Here is a 26969-nt window from a genome sequence, read left to right as displayed (position 1 = left end):
GACATCCATTGCTAAATTAAATTTCTCCACACCCATCTGGAGCAGGTTTTGAAAACCTTTCCCCAGGAAATTCGAAGCCAATATTCGAAAAAATATATTTCAATTTCCTCTCTCCGCCCAGGCCTGCTGAAGTGTTTGTCCTGGTGACCCTGTTACAATTTTTCCCAAAATGGTTATATACAGGATGGCTCCCAATTAGCAGATTTATTCTGGGGGGGGAGGGGGGGAAGAAACACCTCTCACCCCTAAGGTGAATGAAAAACAATATTTTTTTTAATTTGTTCACAGTTAAACACAAGCAACTGCCTTGATGTATTAGAACATTCTAGTCAGGTCAGCAAAACACCCTCGGTTCAGTTTTGCTTGTGAAATGTCTTGTTTAGTTTCGATTGTACCATTTCGTAGCATCACTTCATCATCACTGTGGCATCCCCTCCCCCCCTTTTTTAAAAAGTCAATTTATTTATTTTTAAATCATGCTTACAAAGAGGAAGGAAACATTCATGTTTTATAGACAGCTGGGTTTTTCTTTTCTTTTTTAAAGGATTTAACTAAAAGAGGCCCATTTTTTTCTTCCTTGAAGGGGGGAAGGAAACAAAGATTATTTTCAGCTTCCCTGATGAGAACTTTTCTCCCCCCCCCCCAAATTTGCAAAAAGAAAAAAAAAGGAGCCAAAAAACAAGAACTTCCATTATGTACGCTACATCCATGATTGAAAGATAAGGGGATACGGAAAGTAATTAATTCCTCCACTTTTTCCTGCTGGGGAGAAGAAAAAAAAAGGGGGGGGACACAGGGCAATTCCACCAATAATTCATCGTGAAGGTCATCTGCATCTTTTCTAAAAGCCAACGAAGAAGAAGGAATCGGGTTCTAACCTCGGAGGGAAAAGATGGGATTATGTTGACCATTGAAAACCAAAGAGGCCCTTTTGATTGACACTTAAGAAAGGTGTTTCCTTCCAGAGAGACACTCGTGAAGGTGATTTCCAAACCCGGATAGCTAAAATGAAGAAATAGGGTTGGGGAAGTGAAAAAAAAGTCAGCCTCTTGTCAGTGACCTGGATCTGCAAATCCATCTAGGAGAGTTTGGGGTCTCCACAAACTGATGTGATTTCAACTCCCAGAATTCCTCAGTATGGCTGGGCTGGGGAGTTCTGGGAGTTGGAAGTCAAGTTGCAGGTCTGGAGACACACACACACACACATACCCAGGTGGGAAGGACCGTACCAAGTGTTCACAAAGACGGGGCGCTATTCCAGGTAGAACACCTGTGGAATAATAAAGAGGTTGGGGAACTGGGTTGGGCTGAAAAAGGCTTCGCTGGGGAATTCTGGGAGTTGGAAATCCAGAAGTCTTTTAAGAGTGGCCAAATCTGGAGAGCCCCTGCTTTAGAGATGCCACAAGGCATCATCATCATTCCCTAAAATTACTGCCATTTAACTCTCTGAGCCCGTACTTGGATAACGCTACAGTCCCCATCAGCCACCTCCTGCCTTCAGCCCACCCATAAAAAAATAATAATAATAAAGCTGGAAAGGGTGGAATAAGGCAGTTCACCATTTTCCCTGACACTCTGCCAGCCTGGCCTCGCACTGCTCGCCTGAACACAGCATCATTAAACCCCACTGAATGCTTGCCGTGTTTTTCCGCTCAAACAACATCTATTTAAACTCAACGCCTTGTCTGGGGAAACCTTGAGGAAGGGCTGAAGAAAGAGGCATCTTTTTTCTTTTTTTTAAAGAAAGGTTTGGTTTAAGAAATGTTCAAAGTACCACTGGAGGAAGAAGGAAAAAGAGGGGGGGGAAAGAGCAAGAGATGGCAATTTGGGGGGGACCTTAGCTTTCTCTGACGAAAAGGGCCTCCTCCTCCAAGGCCTGGCTTTTTGTGCCCGAAGGGGTAGAAAATATTCGGAAACGGAAGGATGCCCTCTGTGGTTCTGAAGGATCAAGGTGTCACTCGTGCTCTCTGACCACCTCTTTCTTGTGAAAGAGAGACAACGCAAACGGGGGGGAGAAAAAAGCATTTGAATATTCGAAGGGCCAAGTTAAAATTCAAGAACCACAATTGCTGGCTTGCCAAAAGTATCTCCTTCGAAGGTTTTGAGGATTGGAGAAAGAATTGTCCCAGGCCTGATCCATGTGTGTGTGTGTGTGCACACACACACCACACACCCCAGTCCCAATGGAGGTTCCAATCCAGAGAAAACCACTAAGTGCTTCAGACCGATGGGTTTTGGTGTTCCACCCTGGAGACTGGGGAATGCTAGGAGGCGCCCAGCAATGGATCGTAAACCTCTGACAAGTAACCGGAGACTGGGTTATTTTAAAAAAAAAAAAAAAGGAAGGATAAACCTCATTTTGGGGTTTAGATGGAACAGAAAACCCCGGCAAAGGAGATCCTCCTCGTTTGGAGGAGACGCACAGGGGAAAGGTGGGGAAAAGAATGGATTTTTTTTTCCCCCTGCCATAAATCTCCTCCTATTATAAAACACTCACCCATCGACAGGAGGCTCTTCTTCCTTTCCATTTAACAGAGATCAAGCCAGGCCGGTTATCAGCTTATCCGACTAGGGAGAAACAGAGCTGAAGAGAATAAAGTGTAAAGAGAAATAGTGTTCTGAGAGGATGCAGGGCGGCTTCCCAAACGCAAGGAGCCGCTCTTCCCAAAATAAAAAAAATTATATCCGCACACAGAAAAATGGGAACCACTTTGGGGCGTGTGTGTGAGGGAGGGAGCAGGGGTCGTTTCGAAAGGGGAGGAGGAGGGAGGGTGGGGAATGCAGATCGAAATCCTAAAGGTAGGATTTAAAACCACATAAACATCAGAGCAGAGTCCAGCAGGGCTTGAGAGTATTGGGCCCTTTTAAAAACAATAATAATAATAATAATCTTATTTTTTTTGGGGGGGAAGGGAGAACCGTCACCTGCAAAAAGGGGGGCGAGGAGGGAGCAAGATGGCTACCGACCCCGTTTCGAGGAGGACCGGTGGGGGCGCAGTCCTTCAGAGTCAGCAGGCAAACACTTGCCCGCCCCCCACCCCCACTTCCCCTTCCCGATCTGCTCAGCGAGGCCCGCTAACCTATTGCACAAGAGTTCGTTTGGCGGGAGGCCAAAGGGAGCCGGAACGCCCTCAGCGGGGCTCTAGAGCGAAACGTTGAAAGCGTCTCGTTTAAAACGCAGGCGCTCCCTCTCCGAGGCCGAGATTAGGAAAAGTTAACACTGATTTCTTTTTCTTTTTTTCTTTCTTTCTTTCTTTCTTTCCTCCCATCCCCCCCCCCCCCCCCCCCGCGCTCTCTCCCGGCTTAGCTGTGACCGTGAAGGGATTCGTTGTAGTCCATTATGTGGAGCGATTCGACGCTGCTTTCTTGATTTCGGGGGGAGGGCGTGGGTTCCGCGGGGCCCGGGGACAGGGGTGGGGCCCCCGGGGCTTCTAGGCCGGGCCCCTTGCACAGCTCAGTCTTTAGCGTGCCGCAGAGGCTCTGGAGGGGCCCCCGGTCTTCGTCGCACTGGCTCTCGCTCTTATTGCGGAAGAGCTCGCGGGCTTTCATGCCCAGGAAGCTCTCCGAACTTGGGAAGGAACCCACCGTCAGTTGGCTGCGGGGGGCAGGAGGCGCCTGCCGTGCGGAGGCCTCCCAGCAGCTGTTGCTGAACTGTCCGCCCCGTTCGCCGAGGGCCTTTTCCGGACTGGATCCGCTGCTGTTGCCTTTACTGCTGCTGCTGCTATGGTGAGCCTGGGGTCCCGAAGAGTTGGCCGCCCCGTTCCTGCCCAGCATTTCTTCGCCACATCCGGCAACCGGATGACACGGGCCTTCACTTGCCCCCGAGAGCCTGTGGGGAAGGAGGACAAGCAGTGGGTGAGGACGGCGGCATTGCAGGCTAAACTCTGCATTCTGTCAGCAGTTTGATCCTGACCGGCTCGAGGTTTGACTCAGCCTTCCGTCCTTCCGAGGCCGGTAAAACGAGGACCCCGATTCTTGGGGGCAAAAGGCTGACTCTGTAAACCGCTTAGAGCGCTGGAAAGCACCGTGAAATGGTATATAAATGCTATTGCTAAAATCTTTATCTTATCTTCTCTATCTTACCTTCATCTTATCGTATCCCATCCATCCATCCATCACCTACCGTAATGTAAGAATTGTGGTGGCGCAGTGGTTAGAGTGCAGTATTGCAGGCAAATTCTGCGTTCCACTGTCAGGAGTTCGATCCTGTCCGGCTCAAGGCTGACCATTTGGGTCAGTAAGAAGCCAGAAAGAGAGGTGTGTCAGGCTTGGGGGAGGGGAGGGAGGCGTTTACCTTTCTTCAGCCATTTCTGCTGTTTCCATTTTGTCCTCCTCCCGTTTCTTCTGCAACCGGTCGCTATCCAGGCAACTGTACAGGCGTAGTATCTCCAGTTCAAAGGTTTGCGTGATCTGTTTCTGCACTCTGTGCTGCTGCTCGACGGTCTGCAGCTGGTCCCTGCAAGGGGACACAAAGCCACTCAGAACGGAAGGGAACCAAGTGGAACACTAATCAACACAAGTGTGATTTAGACACACGCAAGGAATTCGATGCCGGTGCGGAAGCTCTCACGTCTACAGGTACGAGGTCTTGACTTACAACAAGAGTGTCAAATTCAAGGCCTGGGGGCTTCGATCTGGCCCAGGGGGCCACCCTGGAAATAGCAAAGGACCAGCCCGCCAGGCCTCTGCCACCAAAAATGGAGCTTGGGTAAGCCACGGATTCCCCCGGCCCCATTTTTGCTGGCAGGAGGTCATGATGACGTTACCTAGTTGGGTTAAACGTCTGCAGGAAAACCACTAAGCTCAGAGGGCACCAAAGACACTGCTCTACTTTCTAAGTTAGCCTAGGGCTTCCTGCAAAGCCAAGCCCAAAAATAAAAGGGGGGGGGGGGGCATTCCTCAAGGCAACCTGGCTTGGAGTTTGACATCCTCCAGGTATTTCTTCTGCTCCAGCAACAGGTGATCCTTCTTGGTAAGCTGAGATTCCAGTTCTGTAATCCGGTTCTGAGACGCTTCCACTTTCTGATTCTGGAGGAGGAGGAAGGATTTGGCTCTCTCCAGCTCCTTCCGGAAGGCTGTCTGCATGATCCCCACTTCCTGGAGGAGGAGGAGGAGGAGGAGGAGGAGGAGGAGGAGGAGGAGGAGGAGGAGGAGGAGGAGAAGAAGAAGAGAGAAATTCAGCATCGGGAGGGACCTCCCAAGAGAAGACAAACAGAATCTGGGTTCAAAATACAGAACAGGTGGGAAGGCTTTGTAGTCTTGTATTCATCATCTTCTAATGACCCCATAATCCCTTGTGGGGTGGAGTCTTGAGCAAATGAATGGAGCGGAGTGTTTACTGGCTGGATGCCTTTCCTGCCGCCAAGGCGGAGTTTTGTTCAGCAGATAGATTCCCATTGTCTGGATTTTTGTTATCAGGGGGCCGAGAGAACAAGCCAGCCAGCTGCGGGGCAGGTTGGCAACTAACACGAATCGGGTCTAGCAAAGTTACCTTGGTGGTGTCGGCATGCTTGTTCTGAAGCTGCTCCAGGTACAGCTCGTTCACCTCTCCGAGCACCAGCAGCTGCCTGTTCAAAAACTCCATCTGCTGTTGCACAGACTCGCTGTTGGAGAGCTGGATGGAGGAGAAAATATTTAAGGCGTGTCTCTTTGAAGCCCTTCCACTGATTAATTGGTCGATCCGGGAATTTCTCCTTAGCTCTAGGTTGCTTCTCTCCTTCCTTTGTTTCCACCCTTTGCTTCTTGTCCTGCCTTCTGAAGGGGCTTTGGAGAATAGCTTGACTGCCTCTTCTTTGGGGCAGCCCCTCAGATACTGGAATATACTGCTATCATGTCTCCCCTAGTCTTTCTTTTCATCGGACTAGACATACCCGGTTCCTGCAAACATTCTTGATACGTTTTAGCTTCCATCCCCTAATCATCTTTGTGGCTCTTCTCTGCACTCTTTCTAGAATCTCTACAACTTTTTTACATCGTGGCGACCAAAACCGGATGCAGTGTTCTAGCTTTGTTCTTACTAAGATGCCCCAACATTTTCAGAAGTGGATTGTCACTGCTTTTCTTTTCTTTTCTTTTCTTTTCTGAAGCTAAGAGAGATGGACCAGACGTCTCTTGTGGTTCCCCAACCCACCAAACAACTTCAAAACAATCCACTAAAGAACACAAAGCACTTAACTCATTCCAAGAACCTCAAACCTCCAGACTAAACCACCCCCCAAAGAACGGGGATCCTGACCAAGGCGTACCACCTGTTCCGTGGGTTCCTATTGGTTTGTTTTTAAGGGTGTACAAAGGGCAATGACCCACCCTCTTCTCCCCCGTGGAAATGAGGCGGCCTTGAGTTCCTGAGAGGAAAAGCAGGAAACCCGGAAGCAGCCCGAGCTCTTTTTACCTTCTGTGAAACTTGGCTCAGCAGCAATTCTGTGTGGCACACCTTGTTGTTGGATTTTTTCAGCTCAGACCGCAAATCTCGGATTACGTTGGAGCAATCTTCCAGTTTGGTCTGGTTAAGCAATAAAAGGGCATCCATTTGTCCAGTTTTTGCAAGGATCCCAGTCGTAATTCAACCATTTATATCCAGCCTTTTATTATTTTTAGAATAAAGCTCAAGCAGGCAAATGCACGCTATTCTCTTCCCTCCTATTTTCCCCATAACAACATGGGCAGAGAGAGACTGGCCCGAAGTCAGCCAGCCAGCCAGCCAGCTTTCATGCCTGAGTTGGGAGTAGAACTCCCAGTCTCCTGGTGCTTGGCCCAAGGTCAGCCCAGCTGGCTTTCTTAGCTAAGGAGGGACTTGAACTCACGATCTCTTGCTTTCTGCCTTGGTGCCCTAAGCGCTAGACCCAAGTGGGGTGATTCTAGTGGGGTGACTGTGTTTTCTAAAAGACCCTGATTTGGGGGAGGGGTGTGGGGCTTTTTGGCAGGGCAGAAGGAATCCCCTGAGAAAGGTCCAGCTAAGACCGTTACCTTCATCTCCTGGCTCTGGTTGTAATACTCCTCTCGTTCCTGCTGGAGCTGCCGGATCTGGCTGTGGAGCTGAGCCACCATGCCGTCATATTCTTCCTGGAACCGGCGGTGTTTGGCCTGCTCCTTCTGAAGGCTGAGCTTCAGGGCCTGGATGTCCTTCTCCTGGAGGCGCAGCTGGTCTTTCTGTCCAGAGGGGAGAGGTCAGGAGTCAAAGGTCGCGCCCTGCCCACCTCGGGCCACCCTTGTGCTTATTGGCAGGGAAACGATTTATTGGGCTATTTGGAGCAGGACTCCCGAAGACTCTGGCTTGTCTCATCTATCAAAGGTATCTGTTGCCCACCTCAAGATAGGATGGATGGGTGGATATTTTCTTGAAATAGACAGGCATAGAGATAGATAGATGATAGTAGATAGAGAGGGGGAGAGAGAGAGAGGCAGGCAGGCAGATGAAAGGGGCAAACAGACAGGATGAATGAATAAAAGAGATGGGTGGATGTTGAAATGGATGGATAATTGAATAGATGATAAAGAGAAAGAGAGAGAGAGATGATATGGATAAAGAGCATGACGGACGGATGGATAAACAGATGGAGATAGTGGTAGAAGGGATGGATGGATGTAGATGGGGACAGAAGGGATGGATAGATGAAAGACATGGAGATGGATGGACGGAAGAAATGGGCAGATGGATAAGAGACATGGATGGATGGAGAGGTTAGATCTAAATCTTTTCCCCGCCAGGAATCACGCAGGGCAACGGCTCCACCCACCCCAGGGGAAGCGCCACAAAAGGCCCAGAGGCTGCCCCTCTGCTGGGCAGGAGGAGATGCCCAGCTGGCTCACCATGGCCGCGTTGTGTTCCTCGAGGGCGGCCGCTTTGATCACTTTCCGCAGGAGGCGCCTGTTCCGGACCGCGTGCTGCTGCCTCTTGAAGCGCTCGTAGAGCAGCTGGTTATGCAGCAGCTGCAGCTGATTCTGGAGGGTGTGAATCTCGTCGGAAGGAGGGGAACCTGCAGGGAGAAGCACGAGGAAAAGATGGCGCTGAAAACACAGGAGTCCCCAAGGCAGTGTGTGTGTGTGTGTGTGTGTGTGTGTGTGTACGCGCTGGACACTTGTGCTTCCCCCGCCCCCTGGATGTGTATTCTCCAATGGGACACATCCATCGCCAAGAGTCATCAATCATGCTCTCCAGTAGTAATCTTGTGCGCCAGAAGCTTCGGTCACCTAGAAATTATCTATGACATATTTAAGGAATGCACTGCTTCCCCCCCCCACTCCCTTTCTGGTGGAAACTCTAAAAGACTTTAAATATTTTTGAGTTGACACCAGGGTTTCTCCACCTTGGCCGCTTTAAGCTGGGTGGGCTTCCAGTCCCATAATAACCCCAGCATGTTTGTAACCTGACCTGCAGGTAGGGCTCAAATTAGGAATTAAGAAATTTTGGGTTAACCCAGAAGGAGGCACAGCAACCTGAAGGCCAAGATCATCCATTTCTGAGATCCTAAGTTGAAAAATTTCGCTCACCTCCAAAATGAGTCCAATCGGCGGATCTGCTGGGCAACGATAACCTGGAAATGAGAATATATATCTATATATATTTTAAGAGAGCTTTGTCCTGTTTTATGACCTTTTTGGCTAACTCTGGATAGTCACTAAATGAACGGTGGGTAAGTTGAGAGCTACCTGTACAGGTAAGCCCTGGACTTACAACAGTTCAATTTAGTGACCATTCAAAGTTGCCGTGGCACTGAAAAATTTGACTTATGACCATTTTTCAGAGTCACAACCTTGGTGGCAGCCTCCCTGGGATCCCGTGAACAAATCCAGACCCTTGGCAATCGGTTCCTCTTTACGACCGTTGCTGTGTCCCACAATCACGCGATTCGCTTCTGCGACCTCCCGACAAGCCAACAGGGGAAGTCAGATTCACTTAACCGAGTTACTAACTTAACGACCACGGCTGTTCGCTTAACAAGCGTGGCCACAAAGGCGGTGAAATGGGGGGCGGAGCTTAACAGCAAGGGGTATGTTGCGGCTGGATTTCCCAGAAACTGGATTGAAAAGGCTGGTATGCGGGGGGTTATAAATTGTGGTCACGGGATTGCAAATGGCCGTCAACGCAGGTCAGTTGCGAAGCCGGCTTCTTGTCCGGAGCGACTCCAGCAAAGCCACAAGCCACTTACTTGTTGAGTTCCCTGCTGTGAACATCCGCCCCGTGTTGAAGCAGCCGGTCTAAGACATGCAAAGGGGAAGCAGAAAGGAAGCCGCCGTCGTCCACTCCCCCCTTGCATTTTTTCAGCAGCTCTTCTGTCTTCCGGCTGACAAACAGGTAGGCCGTTTTAGGTAACGCCACCTCAAACAGGTGCTCGTATCCAGGGAGCTGCTGGCTCCCAAAGCCAGGCCTCTGGCGAGCGGGGATTTTGCAAGGGCTGGGGGTCCAGAGGCCCGGATCCGGGGAGGCCCACAGTTCCTGGACTCCCGCGGGAATCTCTTCCGCATCCCGGCAGGGCCGCTCGATGGGCGTGAAGGCTTGCTTCGGAGTATCCCGCGGGCCTTCGAGCCCGGAAAGGTCCGGGAAAGAGGCCGAAGGCTCGGCATTCGAAAACGGCCCCGCGGCGGTTGAAGCGACCGACTGAGATTTGCGAGAGCCAGAGAGATTCTCGCTGGATTGGTAGAACGGAGAATCAAATCCGCCCCTCGGCACTATGGGCTCGGCCTCCGTGGCGGTGATCTCGGAGATTTCGTTTGAGATGGCTTCTGGAGAAAAGGAGGAATAATTGTCACGCCCGTCAGAGTCTGAATCCGAAACGGCTGACATGGAAGCGGGAGAAGTGGCCCCGTTGGCTGTGGAAGAAACTGGGGAAGGGCAGAGCAAGGGAGAGGTAGAACAAGGGAGGGGGGATTCAAAGAAAGACCAAGGCCCACCCCCTCTTCATCCTAGGGCACACAGGAAGGAACGGAGAAGAGAGCAACATGGGTTGCATGCCTTACGAGGGAAGAAAGGGCCCTGATTCCCTTCACAAGGCACACCTGGGAAGGGAGTTTTAAGGAGAACCAATTGGGAGGGGCATTAGTTGGGAACAAATGCTGAGTTTATCTAGTGTTGGCTGCTGTTATCTGAGTTCCTGGCGGATTTATTACATTATCTTGCTTTGTTGGGTTTATAGTTTTAAGGTTTTCTGTTTACACCATTTTGGATTGGAGTATCTGCAGCCAAAGGCTGTTGCAGGTTCCTGGGAGAGTTTTTCTCCAGACCAGAAGGTAACCGGAACACTGGGGGCAAAGTTGGAGCTAATAAAAGGACCTCTGCTTATTATATGGCTATGTTGCCTTTGTGCCACGCCCCTTTGGGTCATCACAATAATATTGTGTTTATTGAGGCCTGATCCTGTCTCCTTCGGAAGGACAGAAAGTGCAGCTGACGTTCCAAGCAACCACATCTATTCACCTTCTTCTCGGTCTTTCTCTCCGCTGTCTTCGCATGAGGCCTCCAGATTATCTAGGATGTTGGGCAGGTCGCTTAAAGTTACAGAATTTTTACTGCCTTGGGAGTCTGGATAGACAAGGTCAAAAAAAAAAAAAAAGGAGAAAACTTAAAAGGAAATTCAACATTACTTTACTAATACAACTATGTTCAGTCAGCCCTTTTCCCCATGCCAAAAGTTTGCTCCAGACTTGCTCCAACTGCTATCAAAAGTAGGTAAACTCAACTACAGGCAGTCCTCGACTTAAGGCCATAATGGAACCTTGCGGTCATAAGTTGAGGACTATCTGTATGAGAGACCCTGAAAAGAAAGCTCAGAGTTCTCAAGGAACCCAACACTGAAAGCCAAGATGAGACTACAGATAAGTGCTCGACTTACGACCGCAATTGAGACCAACACTTCCGCTGCTAAGTGAGACATTGGTTAAGTGAGTTTGCCCCCCCCCTCCATTTTTATGACCTTAAGTGAATCACTGAAATTGTTAAGCTAGGAACACGGTTGTTAAGTGAACCTCTCACTTGCCAGGTCGCAAAAGGGGATCGCGTGACCCTGCGATGCTGCAACCGTCATAAATACGAATCAGCTGCCAAGCGTCTGAATTTGGTTCACGTGACCACAGGGATGCTGCGACGGTTGTAAGTGTGAAAAACAGCCTAAGTCACTGTTTTCCTGTGCCGTTGTAACTTCAAATGGTCACTAAACGAATTGTTCTAAGTCAAGGACCCCCTGTGGGTAAGATTTCACCTGGGCTTGTTAGGAAGGGAATGAATCCAGAGTTCATCGGAGGTTTTCAAACCGCTCCACTCGAGAGGAGAGGCTCAAAGGAACAGTCCGGGTCTGAAGACGTTTACTGTGCAAATTTGGTCAATAATAATGAAAACATATGAAGAAAAAAAGGGGGGGGAATTATTTAGCACGAAAACTCACCTAAAGTTCTGATATTTTGCTGTCGGGACAGAAAAGGCCTCGTGGGATCTGCTTTTTCCTCCTGGAGGGGGGGAAATGAGGGTTTAATTCAAATTTTAACTGCAGAGACAGGCACTTTTAACTGCACCCTCCTTTCCAAGAGATGGAATTCAACTCCCAGAACCCCCCCACCCCCAGCCTGCCTAGCTACCGCAGAGGATTCTGGGATTGAAATCTGCCCACTTGGAGGACGGGTCCTGGAAGGGAAAAGCTGATTTGGGCTCTTAACTGAAAGTGGAAATCAAGTCAGGTGGGAAGAATTATTGCGCTTAAATTTTCCTCTACAGGTAGGTCCTCGACTTATAGGACCACAACCGAGGCCGAAGTTTCCGGTGGCTGAGTGAAACAGTTGTTGGGTTTTACAATCTTTCTTGCCACCGTTGTTTATACGAATCACTGCAGTTGTTAAATAACACGCGTTGTTTTATTAGTGAATCTGGCTTCCCCACGGACTTGGCTTGGCAGACGGTTGCAAAAGGGGATCCCGTCGTAAACGCTGGTTCCGCTGCCAAGCCCCTGGACTCTGATCACATGACCAAGCAGCTGTTGCAACGGTCATAAGTGTGAAAAACAAGTCACTTGGAAATCGAAAGCGCATTCCATACATAGTTTTTCAAAGATAGTAACTAGGTGACTGAAGTTTCTGCCACACAATTCTAACTGGAGAACATGATCGATGACTCTGGGCTATGGAAGTGTCCCATTGGAGAATATGAATTACGACACACCCAGGCGATGCAGGGGGGGGAAACCAGGGTCAAGGGTGACAATGACGTGCCTCAAGAGTCGGCCACACCCAGGCAGTGCCGGACATGTTAACTCCCAATAAATCCTTTGGAAGTTTTGGGAGTTTGGCTCGAGAGTCACGGTTTCATTGGGGGTGACTGCTGGAATCCTGACAGCGAGCCAACTCTCACAATTCACACCTGGCGCTGGGACACCCTGCTCGTAACGGTAGCTTTTACCTTCTTTGAAGGTGCAGCAGCGGTTGCAGGAACTGAACTCGGAACCGAATCGTCTGAAATGGCAGAAGAGAAGAGAAGATCGATGGCTGCCCCTGTTGGGACATTTCCTTTCTCCAACATCTCAACAGGGGATTTCCAACCAAGTTTAGCGAACTTTAGCAAAAGAAGAACCAAACGCAGGCAAGCCCTTTGGCTTCCCAGCTCTTATGATTACTATTTTTCTTAAAGAAAAGAAGAATAAAATTCGCCCAAGGAGTCAGGCGGTCAGCAAAGCACATTCTAAGAAAAACCATTTCTTTTGCAAAGGAGACCTTTGACTTGGCATCTCCTCCCCTGGAATGAGAGAAAGTGGGGAGAAGCCTCTACATGCCCCCTGGGGAAGTCCGCAGGGCCCCTTCTGTAAACGCACCCATCACACCCCACGTTGCCGCCTTCTGAATGGCATCCATCCTTCCTTAAAATGGCCCTTACGACCCAAAAATTGAGCCCAATGTTTTTCTGTTGCTAAGCGAGGACATCTATTCAGCGAGCTTTGAAAAACAAGGTCGTAGGTCGCTTTTCTCAGTGCCATGGCAACTTGGAACGGTCACTAAACGAACTGCTGTAAGTTGGGGGCACTACCTGTACTCAGCTTCAGCTTCTTAAGCCCCTTTTCCCTCCCAGAATAAATGTCCAAGTGTACCAGAGGGGTAACCTTGTGGCTCTCCCCAATCCAAGATTTCATGCCTGGGGCGAGGCGAAGGAATTGGGGAAAAGGGCCATACACGTCGTACCGGCTGCGCTGAAGAACTTGCTGCAAGGCTGGGAAGAAGTTTGCAAAGACTCCAGAACGAGGCCAGGAGAAGTTGGAGGGGTGGTCATGCCACAAACAGCAGAGGGGCTCCAGAAAGACGCCTGAGAAACAAACCAGAGGGTTTCTGGTTACTCCAAAGGAGGAAGAGGAGGAGGAGGAGGAGGAGGAGGAGGAGGAGGAGGAGGAGGAGGAGGAGGAGGAGGAGGAGGAGGAGGAGGAGGAGGAGGAGGAGGAAGAAGAAGAAGAAAAAATGGCTTCTTGTACCAATCTTGAGCTTCCCCCCACATGCTCCCTTGTCCGAGGTTAACCATGGGTGGAAACCTCCACCCACGTTATTAATCCACCTACAACTTCTGAAATCCTGGAGAACCACCTGGGTTATTAGGATGGTTGTGATGATATGTCATCCATTCAGTCGTGTCCCACTCTTGACCGATTCTGCTAAGTCTATTAATTTACATGGGATGATATGGAAATTCAACACTGGGCATCCATGCGGGTTTGGAATAGAATAGAATAGCAGAGTTGGGAGGGAATCTTGGAGGTCTTCTAGTCCAGCCCCCGGCCTAGCCAGGAAACCCTACACCGCTTTAGACAAGTGCTCGATCCAATCTTTTATTAAAAACCTCCCGTGTTGGAGCATTCACAACTTCCGAAGGCAAGTGGTTCCACTGATTAATTGCTGTCACTGTCGAGAAATTAGCTCTGGGTTGCTTCTCTCTTAGATTGGTTTCCACCTGTTGCTCCTTGTTCTGCCCTCAGGGGCTTTGGAGAATAGCTCGACTCCCTCTTCTATTTAACAGGGTGATTTAACAGAATAACGGAGTTGGAAAGGGACTTTGGAGGTCTTCTAGTCCAACCCCCCCCCCACACCTTGCTAAAGCAGGAGATCCTAGACTGCTTCGGACCAATGGCTGGCCGGTCTCGTCTTGAAACTTCCACGGCAAAGAAGGCAGATTAAAATAGTCCAAAGAGCCCACTTGGTAAAAAAAAAACAACCCGAGAAGGACCCCCCCCCACAAAGGCACGATTTCAACTTTGTCCCCTGAGACTTCAAATCTCGCCCTCTTACCTGCGGAGGCTCAGTGGACAAACTTGAGGGCTGGGGGGTCAGGATGTGAGGTAGATGCCCTGGTATCTGGGAGAGGACCAGCCGAGAAGCCGAGTAAGGGGTAGACGTTGAGGGTCCTGCAGCTGGAAGGACAGAAAAGGAAAACCAGGAGGTTGAGCTTAAGCCCGTTTCCCCCATTGCAGCAGTTCTAAGTGCAAGTTATTTTGTTCAGCACCGAGAGAGAGTGAGGAGTTGGCCTAATGCGAGAAATATTCCACAGAAGAGAACCGTCGTAGCTCAGGGTTGAACTGTGGGGTCCTTGGTGCTCTCCGAGCTGGGTGGTTTCCTTGCAGACGTCTCATGACCTAACTAGGGAACGTCATCAGTGTTGGGTGAGCGTGGGGTTTGCTCGCTTTTTATGTACAGGTCAGCGGGGATTTGCACCAGAGAAACCATCAAGCAGAAGCCAACACTCCAATCAAGGAACTACCAAGAAGATAATCACACACACACACACCTTCCTCACCTAACGGGAAGCAAACCTCACCCTCGCTAGCACTGACGGTGTTATCCAGTTGGGTTAATGAGACGTCGGCAAGAAAACAACCCAGCTCAGAGAGGACCAAGGACCCCAAATTCTCCACTCTCCCCCTCCACTCTCTGACCCCGCTCCCTTCCAGCACTGATGAGGTTACCTAGTTGAGTCATGAAACGCCTGCAATAAAACCACCAAGCTCAGATAGCGCCAAGGACACCACGGTCATTGTCCTTCTCCTCTTCCTCCTCTTCTTCCACCTCCTCTTCTCCCCCTTTCTCCTTCTCCACCACTCCACAAACCCCACTCCCTTCTAGCACCGACGATGTTATGCAGTTTATGGGTTAATAAAACATCTGCAGGAAAACCACCAAGCTCCAACAGCACCCAGGACCCCACCGTCCTTCTCTACGGCAAACCTTTCGCCGTTAATACCTTGGGGAGGGTTAAGGCATCTTACCCAGACTATTGGGGGGAGCCAGGTAAGGCGTGGCGTCGGGGTCGGCGGGGCGAAGCGACTGGTGCGTGCAGGCTTGCAGGGCAGTTGCGCAGTAGCCGTCTTCGTAGGACGCTTCCGCTGGATCCAGGGAGATCTTGGCACATTCAATCACGACGTCGTGCGTTTCTAGCCTCTTCCACCTATTGGAGGCACAAGCACCTGTCCGTTCTCACCTGCTCTGAGGACCCCCCACTTCGGAACGCTTTCCTGCCGCCCGAACGATGAGGGCGTCCGTTATCAGAGAGGGGGGCGTACGTACCTCCGGGGATCCAGCTCGTGGTCCTTGGAACCGGTCACCAACTCCGGGTGGATTCGGACGTGGCCCATCATTGGCTGGAAAGGACAGCAAAGGGGGGGAGGGGTGTCTCATAACGGGGGACAAAGGCAAGTGCGCACAGCTCAGCACTAGGAGGGAGGGAGAAGGCCGACATTTCGGTCTGATCACACAGGTCAGGACTGAACAATCCAACCCAAGCATAAGCTCCTTCCCAATGTTCGAGAAGGGATCTGGTTTCCAGAGACTTGACCCAGAGCAGGACAATCACAGGACAAACTCAGCTCCAAAACTGGCCCATTTCACTCTAGAGTGGTACTGACACTGACTCCGAAAGGGAATCCTTCCCTGTTCCACTTGGAGAGCTTTAGATCTTCGGCAGGAAACATCCCAAGTTTTTCCTTAAAGTTAATTTGATCCAATGGACCTCCGCTCTCTTCCCTCCTAGCCAGGGGTGGGCTGCTGGGTGGGGGCTCAGGAGAGCCCCTAGCTAAGACTCTGCAGGGCTCAGAGAGCCCCCAATAACCTCAGAAAGACAAGCAGCCAGGGAAGGCTCTTAATAGGCTTAATTGAACTTCTGGGCGCTCAGCCAAGAGCATTTCACACCTGGTAAAAGTCTTGCAAGCTAGATAAACAATCCACTTAGTGCTTGCAGGGAGAGCCATTGAGAAAATCAGATCACGTAGTCACTAACCTCCAAGGGGATTAATTCCCAAATAATAAGAATCACGTAACTCACCAGAAACTCCACTAAGACTCCAAGATCCCTCTCACAGTCACCACTATTAAGCCTGGTTTCACCCAGTCTTTTAATTAAGTCTTAAATGCACGAAATAATAAACAACTTTTGGGTATATCGTCTTTTTTTAGGTAATTAGGGCAAAGAAGCAACGTTGAGTTGGCCACACAGTCAAATGACCACATAGCCACGCCCAGCCAGCCAGTCATTAGGGGAGAGAGCCCCTTGTTAAAAAAATTGAAGCCCACCCCTGCTCCTAGCTGTCTCTTAAGAAAGTCCTCCTCCTAAGCTAGCTAGGAGGCCTCAACCCGGGAGACCATTTGGTTACCTTGACCACCTCTTCAAAGGTCTCCAGGTTTTCCTTCATACTGTAATGGGAGCGCAGAAAGGAGACAAAATTGCACGGGTACATTCCATAAAGGCGATGAAAGAGGGCGTACACGCTAGCGTGGAGGTGGACCAGGTAGATCTCTGCCACGTGGCCTGGGGAGAAAGCCAACATCAGATGAGTCTGTTATCTGCACCTCTGTTAACTGTCTGGTTTGGCTCTGCAACCCAACAAGACGCAGACTTCAGAGGATAATTAGGACTGCAGAGAAAACAATTCCTACCAACCTGCCTTCCATCGAGGACCTGTATGCTGCATGAGTCAACAAGAGGGCTGTGAAAATATCCACAGACCCCTCACATCCTGGACATAAACTGGGGGGCTTGTGCTTGTTGAGGGTCACCTGTACCTGTACATGCCGCACCCATGACAATACCCCAAGGAAGCACTTAATAATATTCAGTCGGAGATGGATGGGTGATGGGCCATCATTCTACCTAAAACCAGAGATTATTTCCCCCTAACTGGGACCAACGGAACCAGAGCCACCTGGAACATCTCACCTGGGTTCTTCAGGTACCAAGATGAAAGGCGGCCGAAGATGCCAAAAAAGTCGTGAAGGTACTGCTTCCCAGACTGAGGGATCATGGGTAGCAACGTGATTAACACCAGCACCCCCGTAGTGAGGACTACGACGTCGGTGTCAGTCTGTCATAAAAGGGAAAGCAAGATTTTTTTGGAGGGCTCCACTGTCACTAGAGAAAACGACAGTCTGCTGACTGATAATGTCGGGCTGGAGCAGCTGAAATTTCCCGTTTCAAACGTCCTTCCACAGCCAATTTTTGGGAAGCTTACAAAACTGCTTCAAGGTCTAGATGGCCATGGAGATTCTCAGTCATCTATCAAGTCAGGAAATGTCTCCCTCGTTCCAGGCTGGCTCTTTTTGGGGAGGTCAGATTCTCGTCCTCCAGGCCTGTCCCAAAGGTGCTTTTTATTCGAGAGGCAACTGGACTTTCTTGGGTTTTTCTTTGAAGACGCTTCGCTTCTCATCCAAGAAGTTTCTTCAGCTCTCAGAGAAGCGAAATTGGACGAGAAGGGAAACGCCTTCAAAGAAAAACCAAGGAACTCCAGTTGGCTCTTGGAAAAGCAACCTTTGGTTCAAGGTCTGGAATTAATAGGCAGCTGATACATCTAGGATGACCAAGGAAGGATGAGTTTGGAATAAGCTGCTTTAAAAACATAATGGCACACATTTGCGATTTAATAGATGTAATAGATTTAATAGAACTGCTGACAGTGGGCAGAATTAGCCCGCAGTGCTGCATTCTAACCAGCCCGCCAGCAGGGCTGTCTACAAAAGCTACCTATGCGTCCACTAAGAGTCAACACTGACTTGGTAATGAATACATCGAGGCCCCTAGTTCCAACAATGCACCCAGGCGATTCCTTTGGCAGTGCTTCCCTCTGTTATCCCACCCCCTGTCCCTATCAGCCACCAAACGTGGTCAAGGAGCTTCATAGCAGCATCAAGCCCTTACCTTGAGACACTTGAGGAGGGAAAGGAGAACGGGGGCCTGAGGCAGCTTATGTTTCCAGGAGGGCTGACTTCTAATCACATGGCCAAGGAGCGAAAGAGTGGCGAGACGGGTAGAGGGCTTGCTCATGTATTCGTTGATTTTATCGAGAAGGTGCTGGGGGCAGATTTAAAAAACAAAAGGGGAATGAATTAAAAGCATTGACCACAGGCAAAAAACAGGGAGCGCTAGAAGAGGCGGCCATCCTGAAGGAGGAAACGATTTGGGGCTGTTGAGGATGTGAGCTGAACCCAACATGGCTTATTCCTTGCACTAGCACTCCCATCGCCTGGATGTCCATCGTTCTTCTCGCTTTACCTTGTCATGTGGCTCTTGGACAGCAGTCAGGATGTGCAAAGCTTGTTGGGAGCTGGTTTCCAAGTAGTAATCCACCAAAGAATTCACCAGCATGGGCCCACGATCTGTGGCAATCCAGACAGAACGACAACAAAAACACAAATCAACTTGCACAAAATGACTCAGTTCGTTCAGCAGCCGCGTAGACATCTTGCAATACTTTTATTAAAAAAAAAAATAAGGCAGAGAACATATCCAACACAACTTCCTCCGCTTACTTTCCCAACAACCACCCTGTGAGGTGGGTTGGGCTGAAAGAAGAGTGATTGGCCCAAAGTCACTCAGCCAACTTTCATGCCTGAGGCGGGACTAGAACTCCCATTTTCTGCTTGTGATTTAAGCCACCTGGAACAAAAGGCAAGGGAGCTCCAGCATCACAACCCACCTGAAGCCAGGTTGTCTCTAAACACAGCCATTATATCTTCCAGGACAGCCAGGACTGGAGAATCTAGCATGGGGAGAAGATCGCCAATATTTGTTTGCTGAGACATCCTGCTTCACGCTAGGCGCTAACGGGCATGACACGTGTGTCCACGCAAGGCACGGTTGCTTCCAGTTCTACATGGGTGCTCCTGTCAAACTAGGCAAAGAGAAAACATAGATTTTGGAAAAGGGCCCCTTCTGGCTCTCCAACCACCCACGGATCCCGAATTCCAGGCAACCCATCCAAGACAGGGAGCGCTTGGCTTACGGTCAGAATTGAGCCCAAAATGTTCCTGTTGTGTTTTGCCCCATTTTACGATTTTTCTTGCCGTGGTTTTTTAAATGGATCACTGCCGTTGTTAATGGTTGTTAAGTGAATCTGGCTCCCCCCCCCCCCCAAATGACTTCGTCAGGTGGTCACAAAAGGGGAAATTACACAACCCCGGGACACTGCAACGGTCATAAATGTGAGCGTCCGAATGTTGATCAGGTGACCATGGGGGTGCTACAACAGTCGTGTGAAAAATGTTGGTAAGCCAACAAGGATGACCCTGTAAAGTCCACACCCTTGTTTCATCTACAAATCTGGACAGAAAAATCTCAGTCGATGCATAAAGTTAGAAATGTACCTGCTAGTAGTTGCTTCCTTTCCACCACTATACAATCTGGTTTTTTCATGATCACAGAACTGGAAAAAGGAAAAGGAAAAAAAAAACCAGTGAGAATGTATCTCTCCGAAGAGGAAAGGCAAAAGAAACCTGTAGTCATTGTTAAATGGGCATCTTTTGATTTTAGAATATATCGTTCGGAAGTCATTAGCAATATCCAGGACTTTGCTGGGACAATTCACCAATGTTTTTCCCAGGAGAAAACACATAAAACGTGAGGTGCTACTACTATAGAAATATACAACAAGCCTCTCGTGACCTAGAAATTGTGCCTGTATAATGTTTGTATAACAGAGACCAAGTACAGGTAGTCCTTGACTTACAACAGTTCAATTAGTGACTGTTCAAAGTGAGAATGGCGCTGAAAAAAAAGTGACTTATGACTGTTTCCCCCACTTATGACTGTTGCAGCATCCCCATGGTCACATGGCCAAAAGTTGGCTCATATTTACGACAGCTGCAGAGTCCCAGGGTCACAGGATCCCATTTTGAGACCTTCCAACAAGATTCACTTAACAACCTTCTTACTAGCTTAACAACTGCAGGGATCCACTTAACAACTGTGGTAAGGAAGGTCATAAACAGGGGCAAAATTTTTTAAAAAAACTATCTTGCTTAGCAGTGAAAATTTGGGGGCTCAATCGTGGTCATAAGTCAAGGATTATCTATAATCGGAAAGGCTCAGTTAAAAAGCTCAGGTTAACAGATCACTTTCTTTATAACAAATTTTGTCACGGTCCAGTCTTATCCCAATCAGCCAATCTATAACCAAACAGACAACTGAAAAAGAGTCATGATCTGAAAAAAAAATAAAATCTAGCTACCTATCGACCTGTAATATTTTAAATTACAGCAAAGACCAGGCAAAGAATATGGGAAGATCAAATTTAAACCACATTCATATGTTTGTACTTCTTCCGTAGAACAAGATATTGCAAAAACCTTCCTGTCACCAACGCGGCACCCAATGTGCCAATAGGCCTATAACCATCTTCCTTGGCATGCTCTAGACTTTCTGCCCCACCTGATTCTTTGCCTTTAACGAGCCAGAAGCTGGCACTGCCCTCAAGCAGAGTTTCCAACATGGCAATTTCAAACTTCAACTCCCAGAATCCTCACTCAACAGCCAGGCTGGTTGTGGAACTAGCAGACTTGGGGGGGAAAGTCTCTGCTCCAAAAAAACAAACAAAAGGTATTTCTGTACCTGGGCAACTTGAAGACATGGGGCCCAACTCCCACATCCGCTAAGGAATCCTGGGAGTTGAAGTCCACACCAAGTTGGCAAGGATTAGAAACCCGGTTTTAAAGGGACGGGCTGGTTTCCATTGTTGTCTTTTTAATGTCGGACTTCAAAAGTTTTCTCAAGACAAAACGAGAGGCAGCAACAATTCAGAACTTTGAAAGGACAGGGGGGGGGGAGTCAAAATCCACAGAAACGAGCATTTAAAGGAAAAGGGATAACCACGTAGCGCTATCATAAACCGCTATTCTTTGATTGGTATGGGGAAGATGAAGAAAAGTCAGAGGAAAAACCCAGATTGGGAAATTAAAAAGAGTGATTCCACAGGGTTCTCCAGAGTTACCCAAACTGCAGAAAAACCAAGGAAACGCTTTTCTCTTTGTCCCTATGATCAGGTGATCAAAATTCAGAGGCTTGGCAACTGGTTCATAGTTACAACAGTTGCTGCGTCCCAAGGTTCTGTTATCGCCTTTTGCGACCTTCTCCCAAGCCAAGTCAATGGGGAAGCCAGATTCACTTAACAACCAGGTTACTGACTTATCGGCTGCAGTGATTCACCTTAGCAACTAAAAAGAGGTCGTAAAATGAGGCAAAGCTCACTCAACACATGCCTCACTTCACAACAGAAATGTTGGGCTCAATTGTGGTCGTAAGTTGAGGACTACCTGTCTGTCACAAATGCTTGCTGACAGCTAAGTAATTCCAAGTTGTATGCCCTGTAGAGATGCAAAGCTCTTAAATCTCTCCTCCTGCAGCATTTCAGAGAGAATCTTGGAAGTCATAATCATTTATTTATTTTGAATGAACATGGGAAAGGGGTTCCTAGACTGCTTCCTTCCCTCTGTGCAGTCTTCAGCTTTCAGAAGTCAGCAAAAGTTCTGAAATTGCTTGGTTGGGGAAACGGTGGTGGCTTCTAAAAAAGAATAACACAGCTTCCCAACAGACTGGCAAGTCAGGAGAGAAAAGTGTTTTGAACTCCAAATAAAAACTTCCTTTGGCCGATTACACAATCTGACAGTATCTGGTTCCCAGGTCTGTTTGTTTTTTCTGCTCCCAATTTGCAAACACAGTTTAGATGCAGTCACTTGCTACTCTGTTGCTAATACAAGGTGCATCTGTAAAGGTAGCTTTAAAAAAAACAAAAAAACAGCAAGTATCCTTCTTTGTAAATTGTATACAAAACAGGAAAATATGGTTCAACAAACCACATAAGGGCCCAGCAGCTGAACTCACATACACACAAAGACTGGAAGAGGACGCCAATTGTAGTTAACATTAATCTTGGTTAGGAGAGAGAGAGAGAGAGAGCAGGAGAGAGAGAGAGAGATAACAGGGCCAATTCCTGCCAACTTGATCACAGGGCAGACATCTAAAAACAGGTCAAGGCTTTTAAAATTAATAATATTACTGTCCATCACTTAAAATGAGATTTTTCCAGGGCTGACCGGTGGTAGGATTGGGTTGGTTCAGACATAATGTAAGACAAATGAATAACATAAATGGAAATGTATTCAAGAAGAGATTGGACCGCCATCTGTCAGGAATGGTGTCGGGTCTCCCGCTTGGGCAGGGGGTTGGACTAGATGACCTACAGGGTCCCTTCCAACTCTAATTATCTGTTATCTGTTAAATTATTCCATTTCAAAACAACAATTTTGACTGAATTAGGACCAAAAAATAAAGTTGGTACTCTTGAGGGGGGCTTAAGAATTTAGAGAGCTTTGTAAGCTTAAGGCCTCAGCTTAGAGCAGGGGTGGCAAACGCAAGGTCCAGGGGCTGGAGGCAGCCGGTGAGGTGCTTAGACCTGGCCTGCAGGGCTGAAGGACCAGCCCAAGGTGCCTCTGCCAGGGAAAACGGAGCTTGGGAGGGCCACCCGTGGCCCTTGCGAGCTCCATTTTCTCTGTCAGAGGGTTGCAGGAAGCCGTTGGAACCAAAAATGGAGCTTGGGAGCCCATTTGCACTGGCTGAGCACCCCCGACACACACACACACACGAGGTCAAACACAACCCCAATGCGGCCCTCAAACAAATCGAGTTTGACACCCCTAGTCTAGAGGTTTTCCTTCTCACATCCAAATCAGACGTGCATACAAAGTGTAGATTAACTAGACCATTTCACCTAGAAGCAGTGGCATGCTCTAAAGAAAGAATTCAAATGAAAACTAAAATGGTCTTTTAAAAAAGAAAAGAAAGCCTCCATGAAGCTACCTCTCCTGGATCAACCAACCTGATCGTTTTTCGAAAGAAAGAGGATGTGGTGTGTGTGTTTTTTCCCTTATAAAGAAAGAAAAAAAGCTCCTATATTAATCAACTGAAGTTCTATTTAGGCAAACCAAAGTTCCTTTTAAATAAATACCAGAGAAAACAGCACCGGGGCAGGGAGAAATCAAAAGTTGGAAAGGATCAATTAGGCCACCAAATTAAAGCAATCCTGGTGGATTATCCATCCATAGCTGGAAAGAAGAAATGTGGAAAAGCCCCGTTCTTGGACTTTTGGTGGCTTAAATGTGGCTATTAATGCCTTAAATCAAGAAAACATTTGAATAACCAGTCCTCCAGAGGGGAGGGGGGAATAGCATATAATCAAAGGGTGGAATTAATTTATTAAGCCTGGCTAGCCCAATCTTCTGTTTTAGGGTGAAAGAAGTCCTTCCTTCCTATTCACACACATCCCCCATGGCCAGTTACTGCAACAAAGATGAGTGAAACAACTAGTAGGGCCGTGTGTATTTAGCTATGGCTTTTTAACGACACACAGATCTCTTTAGCTCACCTCCTGCATTCTGCAAAAAAAAAAAACATTACCCAAATCATTTTACCTACTTATTCTGCAATAGCTGCAGGACACCAGCATGTGACAAGCCTGAAGCTCAGATCTTCACAAAGACAAACCCACAAAGCTCCATTTTGAACGTATTGCATTAAAAAAAAACTTTATATGCAATAAAACCCAATAAACACCTTTTTTTCCCCTTCCTTCCTGCCCAACCTTGATTGCATACCTCTTCTCCCCGCTTCAAATTAAAAGAAAGGTGTCTTACAAATACCCTTTGGTACCCCCCTTCAAAGGGGAATTGTTCTGCCATTCATTGGGAGGGGGGGCTTTCCTTCCCCAGACTCCTCCTCCTTTGGACCTCAGCCCCAAACCTGACCTTTGGCCCCTCCCTATTTTCACCTAGCTCATCCCAAATCTACTTCTCAGGATTTGTCTCTTTCTCTCTTTTAAAATATAATCTGGTACCCCCCCTGCACTCAACTCATTCAGATGCCTAAAAATGCAGGCCTCAAGAGAAACCCCTCTCCTGACTCGGACTACACCCCCACCCTTGATTACTCATTTAGGAAAAAGGGGTTCAATCCTTCCCCCCCAACCAGATTTAACAGATAGAGTTGGAAGGGACCTTGTAGGTCATCTAGTTCCACCCCGAGACCCTACACCATTTCTGACAAATGGCAGTCCAATCCAACCCCTTGGATTACATACATTATTCAGCACACAATCTGCACACCATTCTATTAATGCCACTACCAATCCCATATGTTTATCATTAACTCTGCACATAATTGTATTACTCTTAACTAGTGACCCTATATATTTATCACAATGTAGAGTATAAATGTGTGTGTATGTATATGTGTGTGTGTGCGTATGCCACTCAGCCCTTCTAAATATAATTCTATTAATGTAATGAGTGATCCTATATAATATATATCATAATGTATATACATAAATGAAGATATGTATCATATCTATATCTATCTATCTACCCACCCCTTTCATTAACTAAATCTAATTCTATTAAGGTAACAAGATCCTATATATTTATTATAATGTATATAAATGAATACATATCTATCCTACCTATCTATCCACACACACACACGTTTGTCTGTCTACCTATCATATCTATTTATCCATCCATCTATATCTGTATAGATATATTTACATCTAATTATATTATCTTACACCCTAGATAATATAATGAATATAAATGCATGCATGAATTATATGCTATCTATACATACATTTACATTACGTTATGTTATTAGATACATTATCTAGAGTCCCTCCTTGTTACTTTAATTGAATTATATGCAGAATTAATTGAGGTGGTTGGGGGTGGGGGGGGAGGACTGGCCCAGCCCAAAGAATCCATAAAATAGATATACATTCAAAAGGAAACCCACCCACCCCCCAAAAAAGACCCAGCGAGGCCTTTCCTGCAAGGGAGCCCCTTCCACCACGACCCTGGGGAGGAGAAGGCCCGGCCGAGCAGCGACCCCCCCCCCCCGCATCTCCCCTCAAAGCAGCGTCCCTGCTGAGGCGGGGGTCCCTCAGCCCCCCAGGGAGCAGCCCCCTCCACTCCCCCCCCGCAGCCGCCCTGCCCCACAGCTCCCCAGCCGAGCCGCCCGGGCCCTTCTCCTGGGCTTCTCCGCCGCGCGAGGGCCCTTCCCCGGCCGCGAGGACTCACCCCTTCCTCTTCCTTCTCCTCCGCCCCTCGGCTGTTTACCGCTCCAGCCTCTCCTCACCCACAGGGCGCCGCCATCTTGGCCCTGCCACCCTCCGGGAGACGCGCACAGATCCCTCCGTGGCCGCTCCGCCCCACTCGGGTAAAAAATAGTCCCCCCCTCCAAGCCGCCGCCACCCTCACCCCTAGCCGCGACTCCCCGCCAAACAGGCACGCGGGGGGGGAACGTCTCCTCACCCTTCCGCGTCCGCTTCTCCCGGCGCCCGAGGAAACGGCTTCGGCGCCCGCCCCCGCACTGAACAGACGCGGAAGGATCAGGCGGAGAAAGAGAAAAGAGCCTCTCGTGATGCCGAGGGAGGAGGAGGAGGCCGAGAAGAAGTAGTCCCGGCAGGGAGAAGGAGGCGGGGGGAAGGTCACGTGACGCGACGGAGAGTCTGGCGAGGGCGCTTGCGGGTTGGTAAACAAGGGGCGGGGCGAAAGGAATTCCGAGCCACGTCCCCCTGGTTGCTCGTGGCAACCGGGCTCCAGCCTGCTGGGATGATTTTCTTTTTATTTTATTTTATTTTAAGCGTTCTTTGGGGAACTACTCCCACCTCCATCAGCCACAGCCCCTGGCCCTTGGGGAACAGTGCAAGGAAAAAGGACCCATGCAACCGTTCTCTTCCTTTGCACAAAGGACCGCTCCATGCCCCTTCTTTCCACGCCCCTCCCCATGCATTCTCCCTGGTGCTGAGTTCAAATCCAGAACCGCATCAGACTTCTCCCACTCGCACACGTTTGAAAATAAGCAGATCTAGGGTGCAAATCTCAGATGGCCACAAGAGGGCAGCAGTGCTTCGTTTGTCTCTCTTGGCTTCCCCCTAGAGGTCATTTGAATTGGAGCTGGGCTGGTTTGAATTCCCAGAATTCCCCAGACAGCAGGCACCTGTCTCAAAAGTTGGCCAGGATCCAGATATAATATGTATATCAGTGTGAAATGGAGAGTAGAGAATTAATATAATGAATAAGGCTGTAAACTCCTTAATTGTTATTGCACAAGGTATTTTTACCCAGATGACACACCGTTTTAATGAAAGATGGATTGTTTTGCATTCAAAATAAAATAAAATAATTAGTGGCCAAAAAAAAAAAAAAAGTTGGCCAGGATTGAGAAACAATGATTTAGGGGGTTTTACAAGCCTCACAGGATCATATAAAGCTGCCTTAACCACGTTCATGCAACCTGTAATGCCCTCTCTAAAGAAATTTACAGATAATCTTTCACTTACAATCGATTAATGACTGGTTGAAGTTACGAAACCAAACCTGGTTTATGACCCACGTTTGAAGTCACAACAGCTGCATGTTATGTGGTCAGGCTGATCACATTTTTGACCCCTTGTCAATCAGCTTACAGTTGTAAAGGCAGGGACTTTTTCAATATTAAATATTTTTTATTTTATTTTACAACAAATCCATCTTTCAGTTATACAGTGTCGACTGGGTACATATATCTTGTGCAAATATTTAGATTTAGCATACATTTCTTACTATGATTACATTCATATTAAAACTACTCAACCTTATGTATCTCATTATTATTATTATTATTATTATTACCTTTATTGTCAGAGTACAACATGTGTACAATGAGATTG

The 26969-nt window shown here is 48.2% G+C and overlaps 1 protein-coding gene across 6 annotated transcripts; it reads right to left on the bottom strand.

Moving 5' to 3' along the window:
* Positions 1-251: 251 nt before the first annotated feature.
* On the bottom strand, positions 252-25687 carry TSC1 (TSC complex subunit 1). 6 transcript variants are annotated; one of them, XM_087944122.1, is made up of 24 exons: positions 25336-25437; positions 20828-20983; positions 19585-19643; positions 18918-19112; positions 18494-18597; positions 18140-18292; positions 17165-17309; positions 16602-16756; positions 15520-15593; positions 15222-15400; positions 14248-14369; positions 13156-13276; positions 12383-12435; positions 11379-11439; positions 10415-10519; positions 9150-9723; positions 8491-8534; positions 7810-7976; positions 6967-7149; positions 6392-6502; positions 5492-5614; positions 4910-5097; positions 4295-4456; positions 252-3829 (listed from the first exon to the last, which is right to left on the bottom strand). In XM_087944122.1, exons 4-24 carry the CDS (start codon positions 19021-19023, stop codon positions 3304-3306), a joined length of 3456 nt encoding a protein of 1151 aa, XP_087800248.1. In that variant the 5' UTR covers positions 19024-19112; positions 19585-19643; positions 20828-20983; positions 25336-25437; the 3' UTR covers positions 252-3303. The 6 variants fall into 6 exon arrangements, with proteins under 6 accessions (XP_087800248.1, XP_087800249.1, XP_026543090.2 ...); XM_087944123.1 differs by lacking the exons at positions 20828-20983; positions 25336-25437 and adding an exon at positions 25570-25687; XM_026687305.2 differs by lacking the exon at positions 20828-20983 and having other exon boundaries at positions 25336-25457.
* Between the last annotated feature and the right edge of the window lie 1282 nt (positions 25688-26969).

Source organism: Notechis scutatus, chromosome 15 (assembly GCF_049901735.1).
Source record: "Notechis scutatus isolate UNSWTSFEM ecotype Mainland chromosome 15, rNotScu1.2, whole genome shotgun sequence".
NCBI lineage: Eukaryota > Metazoa > Chordata > Lepidosauria > Squamata > Elapidae > Notechis > Notechis scutatus.
Note: the sequence above shows the minus strand (reverse complement) of the source record. Positions and strands in the feature narration are given on the sequence as shown.